Below are 11,017 nucleotides of genomic sequence, written 5' to 3'. Positions count from 1 at the left end.
GTGATTAGCGCCTTCCCCATTCCCATTGAGCCCTATGGGCCGAAAATGGGAATGGGGAAGGGGCCATGGAGAATGAGGATTTACCGCCCCGCCAACCTTGGAATGGGGCAGTAAATCCGCCCTCCACCATGACGGAATCCGGCATGGACCATGGTGCTAAGAGCACCATGGTCCAACGCCAGGGTTGTAATGAGGCTCGTCATCCTTAGTACATGAGAAAAAAGGGCCCCCAGTCACATCCAACTCCTGACTCTCTTTCCCTCCAACTTACACCTCTGAGATCCTTCACATCAGCTCAACCCCAAACATTCTTCAGTGCGTGTTCTGTGTTGGAACATCACCTACTTGATGACATGCCGTCCCATGGGCCCATTGCACAATCATTAAGAACATGTAATAGAATGAACCAAGAAAATAACACACCTCCCCCCGAAACAATGTAATATGCATTCCGCCCCCTGACAACAATTGATGCACAGGGGCACGCCTGAACACCAGGACAAACTATTGGCTAAAACTCCCCTTGCACGCCCTACGGCATTAGCCAATCTTCCCTTATTTCATCCCCTGCCATCCTCTAATTCCACAGCATCCTCCGACATTCCCCTGATGACCTTTGGCCCCCAATACCTACGTTCACATTTCGGCACGTGCCTAGGCTTCCTCACAAACACTCTGTCTCCCACAGCCCACTCTCTCCTCCTCACATGATTCTGCATTTCATACCTCTCTTACATTCTTATGCTCTTCCATGACACTCTCGCCCTCATTGCACAAACCCAGATCTTCCCAGCCTTGGCGGGTTGTAAGCCATGTGTGGTTTCCTCTTCCTTAACACCTCAAATGTGACAAGATCTGTAGTGGCATGATATGATATGATAGGTTATTTATAACGCGCTTAATACCCAAAGGGTATTTCTAAGCACCTACCTGGGGATCGAACCTGTGTTGCTCTGTGTCGTATTGCTTCCAAGGCGAGCACGTTGCCCCTGAGCTATCCTCCGAGCATGGCTAGGCGGTAAGCACAACCCCTCTTCTTCACTAATTACTCCCAGTTCCATCCTCCATTGCCATCCTGATGACCTGCATTAAATCACTCTACCGCTCCATGTTTCTCTGGGTGATACAATGAGGTACGGTAATGAGATACTCCTATACCTTCCAGGAATGATTCCATGACTTTCGAAGTCAACTGGATTCCATTGCCTGTGAGCTATTTCCTGTTACATCCCTCCATCCCTCCATACATTGTCCAAAATGGCCACCATTGCTCTAGAGTCAGCTTCACAAACCACCTGAACCTCTACCCGCTTAGAGAACAGGTCCATCAACCCTATGACAAAGTTCGTCACTCCTCTCTCACTGTTGCTCTGGCCCAAAATGTCCATCAATACAAATTCCCATGGCATGCTCGTCAACTCTATGGGACTTAACGGTTGTACATAATTCCTGACACATTTTATCCGAGAAATAACACATGTTACATCCCTTGACCAACTCTTCAATCTCTGCATCCACACCAGGTCACCAATAATCTCCTCTCAATCTTCCTTTCATTTTAGTCACACCCACATGGTCACTATGCCCCACCTCAAGCAATTTTCTCCTTATGCCACACGGAGGTACCAAGCATCCTGCCATACACAGGTATACACCTACCAAACTCAATTCATCTTTGACCTTGCAGTAAGTCATCACACCATTAGCTGACACCCACCCCCTCCATCCAGTCCTAACACAGTTCATGATCTGTTGCAGATCCAAGTCCTGCTCTGTGGCCTCTGCCCACTTGCACTCTGTGATGGTCCCTCACAGACGACAAAAACGTGTTCCTCAACCCACCCGCACATTCACTGTCATCGTGTTCCTCTTGTATCGTGCAACTTCCTCTTGACAAATAATCGGCAACAACATTTTCCTTCTCCGGCACGTGTTTCACTTCAATTTCATACCCTGCATGGACATAGCCCATCTCATTATTCTCCTTCAGACTTCTTCCAACCCTTTGTTCATAAATACTCCCAGGAGGGACTTGTGATTGGTGCATACTGTAAAAGGCTGCACCCCAAAAAAATGCCCTGAACTTCCTTACTGCCAAAATCATGCTGAGGGCTTCATTTTCAATCACAGAGTATCTAATTTGCTCCCCTTTCATAACACGCGAAGCAAAGGATATTATCCTCTCCACGTCATTTTGTTTCTGTGAAAGAACTGCTCCTCACCCATAATCACTCGCGTCTGTCATTACATAGGTCTCACGTGACTTGTCCAAATCCACTAATGTCCGCACACCCTCAATGGCACGCTTGATATCTTCAAATATACTGCAGCATTGTGCTTTAATTGTGAGTAGGTACCTGAAGGGAGTGGCTGCCTGTAATGCTTAGAATGGACTCGTCTCAGGCATGCCTGACCCTAAGATGGTCACCTCACGCTGCCGTTGCTAATGCCAGCATGTGCGTACGGGGTCCTTGCACTCACTCGTACACCTTCTCTGCCTTACAGTTTACGTGCAGCTGTTGTGTCCTGACACTTTTAGTTCTGTGTTGCCATGTCTTTAGCTCCCAACGCTTCCATGCATTGACGGTGGATTAGATCCATCCATCAACGAGGATCAGCATGGCACTATCACAGCAAGCGCCTTCCGTGTCACTGCCATAGTCAGAGGTGGAAACCAGCCACTGCGTCGCAGAATGACATGGGGGCCCAGCCAGCTCGTTGCCAGTGATGAAAAGGGGATCCACACCAGTATCTAGTAAGAACTCCTTAATTTTCATCCAACATCACCCTTAGTGCCTGAGTAAAAAATGGCCCCCAACCACATCCATCTCCTGACTCTCCTTCCGTACAACTGACACCTCATAGATCATTTCCACCAGCTCAACCACAAACATTCTTCAGTCAGTGTTCTATGTTGGAACACCACCAACTTGATGAAGTGCCATTCCATGGGCCCATTGCACAATTATTAGGAACAAGTAATAGTACTAACCAAGAACATAATACAAGACACATGATAAAGCAACCTGACAAAATATAAGAGACATCCTAATAGAAACACGCGTTTAAAAGGTAAGTATGCATCATTTCGTCAGAAAAAAGATATTGGCCAAGTCACCCCCACAAATTGGTGTAGTGACAGTAAGGTTAGGCACATATCTCAGTGTTAACCCAGGTTCTACATCACCCAGGTGCACCTGTGGTTTCCATGACAGGTAAAGAAATAACTATGAAGTCATTATTTTAGTCCATTGAAAAGACATTTTTTATTTAGATGTTGTGATGCCACTACATGGAATATGCAAGGGGTGACTGGATATGGTATACTCCTAACTGGGAGGTGACATGAAATGCTCGTTCTCCCCTACATGGTCTGCTTTAATGGACTCGGCTAAGAGCTGATGTTGGATTGGGAAAAAAAAGACAGTTGGGAAAAGAAAGGAGCAAGAGGGATAGGGCTGAGGCATGCAGAGTGTGACTCCCCATGGGGATGTCATGCCGTTGCTCCCCCTGACCCCCTAAAGCCAACCACCCACACCCACAATGTTAAAATGCCGGCCTGAACCAATACAAATGTGCATTAATTTAGATTTTAAATCTTATGTTTTTGGGCAGTGTCACCGGCCCAATGTGCTTTAACTCTAACTCCCCCAAGTGGGGTGAACGGAAGGTGCCCTACACAAGTAAGTTTATTGCAATGCCCACAAAAGGTCTGTGAAGGTAACCACTCCCTCGCCATTTAAAATATTACTCGCCCTATCCTCTGAATTTTAGCTCTAGTTCCACCCCTGACACCAATCTGAATCTTTCCTTCTCTCTCTCTCTCTCGCACATTCTCTGTCTATATATATATATTCTGTCCCTTTTACGTTTGCTCTTCTTTCCCCCACACATATATATGCTTATCCTAAGTGTTGCTCTAGTTGCACCCTGACCCCAATCTCAACCAACATCTTTTTATTGTGTTGTCTACTCTCTTTCCATCATTTCTCCTTTCCCTTAGTTCTTTCCACACAACCCTTGTGGCTTATCCTCTTCCAGGGCCCGTACCCTTCGCCTCCTCTTTCTTTCTTTCTTTCTTTCTTTCTTTCTTTCTTTCTTTCTTTCTTTCTTTCTTTCTTTCTTTCTTTCTTTCTTTCTTTCTTTCTTTCTTTCTTTCTTTCTCTCTCTGTCTCCCTCTTCCCACTGTTTATTATTCCTCAAGTCATTTTGTGCAAGGAGGTGTTCTTGTATCATGCACACAACTGAGCCGCCATCGAGTGCTTCAGTGAATTTAGGGTGTGGATTTGGTGCTTGTGAAGGGTATCAGATTAAAAGCCCGACGTCCGGCACATTAGAAGGCACCACTCAAAGTGGTCATAAGGACACCCACATGTACCTCTGGAAGGTGAGTTTCAGGGTCAGACAGGGACAAACATGCTCACACACCAAAAAGAAAGTGGTCCATATTTGTTAATTGCAGTTTGCTGGAAGTTGTGTGTATAGCCCCTGGGAGTGCAAGCTTGGGAAACCGCATGTGTGTAGGTGATTTATACAGTGCAAACCTAGCTGGCAAGCGACAGAGCGCTGTAGAATAGTTCATAGTGGGCGTAGCGGGTCTTCTATGGTCCTCATTTGTTGGTAAGTGTCCTCGAAGAGCAGGGTTTTGGTTCTTTTCTAAATTGGGAGGGAGACTCGGGAGGATAGCTCAGGGGCAACACGCTCGTCTTGGAAGACGCTGAGCAACACAGGTTCAATCCCCGAGCCTGCGCTTTAAGCGCATTTAACCCATCACATCACAATCACACGGGAGAGGGAGCCGCCCTGATATGAGCAGGACGGTTGTTCGAGAGTGCGGGAGCACAGCGGCAGAATGCTTGTTTTTTGGTCTTCGCCTTCTGGCACTTCTTGGCTTCCGGAGTGGTGATATCTTGGCTCCTGGCATTGTGTTGACCTCCTGAGATGGTGATATTTTCAGGGAAGCGTGATGGCATCTTGGGCATTTGAGCTTTGCTGGTGATGCTTCTGTCTTGAAGGTAATGTGGACATGCACGATGCCACTCCTTCACTCCTTGAGAGTGGGGTGACTGTGTGGACCTTGGTGCATCTTGAAACACATTAGGCCAGTGGCATTGGCCTAGGATTGCCAGCAGCAGTACACTACACTAAGTGATCAAACTGGCCATGTTGGCCCACACTGGCCTGTCAGACCTGTCTTCTGGACATTGCCCAGTGGCACATGGTGGGGGGCTTCCAATGCTTTGATACTTAGAAACTGACAAGCGAACGCTAACTTCCCTGGCACTAGTCCACCTCCTTCAATCACCCATCCACCGTTTCTTCGTTTTCTTGTGTTTTCCTGTAATGTCTTTCTCTCTCTTTTTTCTGGATTGTTAGCTCTACTATTTCCTCGCTTTGTTCTTTCCTTCCCGCTTTTGGGTCTTTCTCCTTCCTCTCAGCCTTGCTTTTCGCCCATCCACCTTCCTGCGTCTGCTCTCCGCCTTCTTGCCTTGGCTTCGGCAGTGCTCCAGACCGTGTCATGGGTTAAGTGCAAAGGCAGAGCTTTGTCAGGGCTGCTCCCTCCTCCGCTTCCCTTTACTCACATTTCTTCTGTCTGAGTTTCCAGGCATTACTTCTGTTCCAGGCATTCCATATTCTTTACTTTATATCCTTATCCCCTGACCACTTCCTGTGTCTGGCATTTCGTCTTGATTCCCAGCTCACCCCGTGTGGCAACGTTCTTTCTTTGGTTTCTCACCCCAAATGCCAGTGCTTTCCTATATAGTGCTTTCCCATATCAGTTGTCTTTTTTTGCCCCCATTCTTTCTTCTAATCACATTTTCATGGTTACATTTCTTCCCTCCCCACCCTTCGCCTTCCTTCTTTCTTTATGTATTTATTTCTTCCATTGCACCGCATGTGTCTGTTTTTTCATGTTCATCTTCGTTTGTTTGTTTCTTATTTCTTTCTCTGTCTTTCTTCTTTTCCATCTTCCTTTCCCTTTTTCTTCCTTTTTTCTGTGTATTTCTATAGTGTCTGTCCTTCCTTCCTTCCTTCCTTCCTTCCTTCCTTCCTTCCTTCCTTCCTTCCTTCCTTCCTTCCTTCCTTCCTTCCTTCCTTCCTTCCTTCCTTCCTTCCTTCCTTCCTTCCTTCCTTCCTTCCTTCCTTCCTTCCTTCCTTCCTTCCTTCCTTCCTTCCTTCCTTTTCATTCTTTCTTTCGTTTACTTTATTTCCTCCCTCCTCTATTGCTTTCTTTCTTTCTTCCTTTCTTTTGTTTTACTTTATTTCCTTCCCCCTGTATTCCTTTCTTTATTGTCCTGTTTTCTTTAGTTTGTCTTTCTGTTTCGTCTTTTTCATCTTACATTCCTATTTGTATTCTCTCATTGCATAGTACATTCATTCAGTTCGTTCCCTTGTTTTCTTTTTTTCCATTCTTTTTTATGTTCTTTCTCTATTCCTTTATATCTTGTTTTCTTTCCCTTCTCCTTTTCTCTCGTTGCATGCCGTTCGTTTCTTTCTTTCTTTCTTTCTTTCTTTCTTTCTTTCTTTCTTTCTTTCTTTCTTTCTTTCTTTCTTTCTTTCTTTCCTTCGCTCTTTTTCTTCCTACTTGCTTTTTTAATTCCAGCCTCTGTTCCTTTCTTCAGTTTCCATATCCTCACTGTTCCCTGTTGCATTTTCTTCACCCCCTCCCTCTCGTTCGATTCTTCAAAGGGCTGGAGAACGTCTCTGTGCTCCCCCCGTTCTCCTTCGCCCACCTAAGTTGCCCCTCTTGCTGCGTTTTCCGTTTCCCACTCCTCCAGTCGTGTTCCTTTGTCTGAAGGCAATTCATTGTTCTTTCTCACCTCATTTTGCCTATCGCCTTACTTCATCCCCTGCCCTTCCCTTTAGTCTCCCCCCTCCCGTTCTCCCCTCTCTTCAAATTGCCTGAAAACGAAATAGCTGAATTCTCTGGGGGTGAAGGACCAGGACTATGGCAAAAAAACAAAACCTCTCCTTACAAGGTCAAAGGGGGGATGAGAACCAGCCGCACATGTGGGGAACTCGGCGAGGCACGCCCTCTGCTCCCGCCCTCTCCCTGCGGAGAAGCAAGCGAGGGGGGAAAGAAGCCGGCCAAGAAAATGTTCCTTTTTTTTAAAGAAAGGTTTCTTGTGCAGCTGCAGTCAGTGGAGGCTCAGGGGCCGGCAGGGAAGGCTGCGTGACGAGATGGCTCTGTGGCTGCTGCTGCTCCTAGTTCCCGCGCTGCTCGCTGGGGCCCAGGACCTTCGCGAGCGCGATGCCCTGTGTAGCGCCGAAGGCTGCTACGCCGTCTACTTCCAGCGGCGCACCTTCCTCGAGTCGTGGCGCGTCTGCCGGGAGCGTGGGGGCAACCTCGCCACTCCCCGGCACCCCGAGGAGGCTGCGCTGATAGAAGAGCTATTTGGCAACCTAGGTGTGCACGAAGACCAGGCCACAATGCGCTTCTGGATTGGCCTGCAGCGGCAGCCGCGCCAGTGCTCGCCGACGCGGCCGCTGCGGGGCTTCACCTGGGTCACGGGGGACCAGGACACTCTATACACTAACTGGCTGCGGCCGGAGGGGGCGCCCGGCGGCACCTGCGCGGCTTCCCGCTGCGTGGTCATGAGCTACGGGGCCTCTCGCGCCGCCCAGGCGGAGAACTTCAGGTGGCTTGAGGGCTCGTGCACGCTCCCTGTGGATGGCTTTGTCTGCAAGTTCGCCTACAAGGGCATGTGCCCCGGAATTGTGGGCGAAGGTGGCCCGGTTATGTACACCACCCCCTTCCACCTGGTCAGCACCCTCCTGACATACGTGCCCTTTGGCTCGGTGGCCAGTGTTCCCTGTGGCGGCGGTGGCGTCCCTGACCTGGCCATCTTGTGCATGCTGAAGGAAGATGGCACCATTGGCTGGTCCAAAGATGACCCCTACTGCCCTGAGGAGCAGCAAAGCCACCGCATGGGCCTGCACGAGCTCTCCGGGGTGAGCTCGTGCGACCAGGACAATGGTGGCTGTGAGCACATCTGCGTGGACGAGGGAAAGGACTATTTCTGTGAATGCGACGAGGGCTATGCTCTAATGGAGGATGGCCAGAGCTGTGCCCTGGCCGACCACTGCGAGAGCAACCCGTGCGAAGTGGACTGCACGAGCGATGGACGCAGCTACCACTGCAGCTGCCCCGAGGGCTACGAGCTGGCGTCTGATGGCCGCAGCTGCCAGGACGTGGACGAGTGCGCCAAGAGCTCCTGCGACCAGCTATGCCTGAACTATGCTGGGGGCTATGAATGCCAGTGCCACCTGGGGTACCACCTGGAAGACGGGCAGTGTCGCGACGCCGATGAGTGCGCCACTCAAGCTCCCTGCGAACATTCTTGTGAGAACACGGCGGGCTCCTATGCTTGCCACTGCAACTTGGGCTTCAGCCCTGCTGAGGAGGATCCACACCACTGCGTAGACACCGATGAGTGCCGCATCGCCAACATGTGTGAGCAGATGTGTGTCAATTACATTGGGGGCTTTGAGTGCTACTGCAATGACGGCTATGAACTTGACGATGATGGGATCAGCTGCAACTCCATGCAGGAAGCCGGGGATGCCGGAGAAGATCGCTCCTTCGAGCCCATCACCTTGATGCCACCATCTCCAGAAACCTGGCCATGGGACTACTCAGAGGAGGAAACTGACAGTGAGGGTCTTGTGGCTATGAACACCCCAGAATCAAAAACACCCAGCCAGGAGATAACCACAGTGCGAACGTTGACCACCACCATGCCCTCCTCCCGCACCACACCAGAGGCAGCAGATACAACCGTCGGGCTCAAAGAGTGGACCAGCCAACATGAGAGCACGTCTAAAGCCATTGATACCACAACCACCACCACCCGGATGAATATGGCCACATCAACAGACTCAACACCAGTCCAGGTGTTTGAGGAAGCGGTGGTTGATGACCTATTGCCTGAAACAGACTCCCCTATCAGTGAAGAAGTGGTGTCCACCCCAGAGGCCCCGCGTTGGAAGCCAGCGGGCACCAGTTCCATTTCGCCACCAGAGGATGCAACACTCCTTGAAGGCTCAATGCTCTCGGTGGACAGTGTAAGGCTAGAGTTTCGGGACCATCCTGGCACCACTTTGGCTTCTACTTTGCCCTCCATGGCTGCCTCTAGCCCCGCCTCCCTTCCGGGCTCAGAGGGCTCCCACCGGGCCGTTCAGAAACGGGATGACCGATGGCTGCTGGTGGCCCTTTTAGTGCCCCTCTGCATCTTCCTGGTAATCATGCTGGCCCTGGGCATTGTCTACTGTACCCGCTGCGGCGCCAAAGCCAAGCCCAAGAGTGTCACAGACTGTTATCGCTGGATCACCAACAAGAACCCCTCAGCAACGGCCGGAAAACTCAGTGCATAGGAAGGACCGGCACAGGAAGTGGGCAGTGGCCACCTCAAAGACTTGGGACGGCTAGAGGGCTGGCAAGAGAGACATTGTGGAGACAGTCGGATTCTGCTCTACGGCCAGTGCCAGCAGATCGACGATGCTGGGGGTCAAGCACACAGAGGTCTCTCTGGGATGCAGCATTGTCCATGGTGGGCTTTGGTGTTGAAGGCCACCTACCATCAGGGAGAGGGGGACAGGCTTTGCTTCTTGTTCTTGCTGAAAAATGGACAAACACACACAAACACACATACACACACACACACGCACACTCAGGATCCCGCCTGCGGCGCCCTGGAGCTGGCAGTGGACGGCTGGCAGACATTTGGTGGACATAAGATTGCCACCAGCCGATGCCACCCTGCAGGGGCACGAAGCCTGCACAGAACCTAACTTTTTGTCGCCTGTGTTTGAAGCAAATGCCTCTCTCTCTCTCTCCACTTCCCTCCAAGTGGGATTGTCATCAGTCCAGTGGCACTGTCACTGCTAAGTCTCCCAAGAGCACCCCGCCCCCCACAGCAGAAGAGTGAAGTGGTCCGGGACGACCTGCAAGAGACACGAATCACAGCGGAGTCGGATCAGCATGGCAAGGCATTGGCTGATGGGGTTTGGACAGGGCATGGTGGGGCAACCTGCTGGTGTTCGGGTCAGTGCTTCATTGTGGCATTAACATGAGGCGTGTATTTACAGCCAGATGGTAGCCCACGGGTTGGGTCAGAGGGGGTGAAGGGAAGGAAACACATCCATTTACTCGTGGGTTTGGCATTTCTTGAAGTTGTTCTGCTGCACTCAATGCCACTTGATAAAACAATGTAAACTTTACGCCTGTTTTCGGGTGCTCTCTAATGTCACTGTGTGTGGTTGGCTGGACTGTGATTTCCCCGTGTTTGTGCCTGCTCGTGGCTTTCCTGTGTGTGAATGCAGTGCGATCTCGCTGAGTGACGTGGTTGCTTCCCGACTGTCTGAGTGTAGCTGGCTTGTGGCTGCCTGTGTGAAGCTGCCTTGTTACTGCCTATGTGGCGTTGAGCTCCTCTTTCTAGCATCTTTTCTGCCTGGTTGCTCTGTGATTTTGCATGTGCGTGGCTGTTGTGCGTCTGCCTTGTTCTGGCTTTCGTGCGTCTGTTGTCAGTCTTTAATCTTGGTATCTGCTCTTTGATTCTTTGATGGCTGATCTATGAAATCGTCTGCAAAAGTCTCAGTGGGGCCATTCCCGACTTTGGCCCCCAACCCCAGACCCATACGCAATATCTACTTACAAAATAATAGGCCACATAGACAATTATATTTTTGGAACACACACATTTTATTGGGGTCAGCAAACAAAATGGGGGGCGGTCCCAGCCACCTTTAGCGAAATGGACTATATTACCTTTTAGACAGCCCATTTGAATGCCAGAGCTTTCACCAGTATTTCATTGTCATCTGGTGACCCATGGCACTTCCGGTTGTTAAATAGCCGAGCAAATAAACATGGGACCACTGCATTCAGTTCACAAGGAGTATCAACTGTTCGTAAGGGGGCAGTGCCCGTCGAACCCCGCACCTGTCACGAGCGCGGCCATCAGGTATCGCTCGCAGCAGAAACCGCAGCAAAAAGCTCCTCCCCATCTAGGACTGC

The 11,017-nt window shown here is 50.2% G+C and overlaps 1 protein-coding gene across 1 annotated transcript; it reads left to right on the top strand.

Annotated features, from left to right (window-relative positions):
- Positions 1–7,072: 7,072 nt before the first annotated feature.
- Positions 7,073–10,221, top strand: CD248 (CD248 molecule). Its single transcript, XM_069644900.1, has one exon. The coding sequence runs from the start codon at positions 7,183–7,185 to the stop codon at positions 9,373–9,375; it is 2,193 nt and encodes a 730-aa protein (XP_069501001.1). The 5' UTR covers positions 7,073–7,182; the 3' UTR covers positions 9,376–10,221.
- The last annotated feature ends 796 nt before the right edge of the window (positions 10,222–11,017 follow it).

This window comes from Ambystoma mexicanum, chromosome 2p (assembly GCF_040938575.1).
Source record: "Ambystoma mexicanum isolate Mex_15411 chromosome 2p, UKY_AmexF1_1, whole genome shotgun sequence".
Lineage (NCBI taxonomy): Eukaryota > Metazoa > Chordata > Amphibia > Caudata > Ambystomatidae > Ambystoma > Ambystoma mexicanum.
Note: the sequence above shows the minus strand (reverse complement) of the source record. Positions and strands in the feature narration are given on the sequence as shown.

Bases quoted from the DNA above. Each gene is read 5' to 3' on its own strand.
- CD248 (XM_069644900.1), top strand. From the start codon at position 7,183: ATGGCTCTGTGGCTGCTGCTGCTCCTAGTTCCCGCGCTGCTCGCTGGG.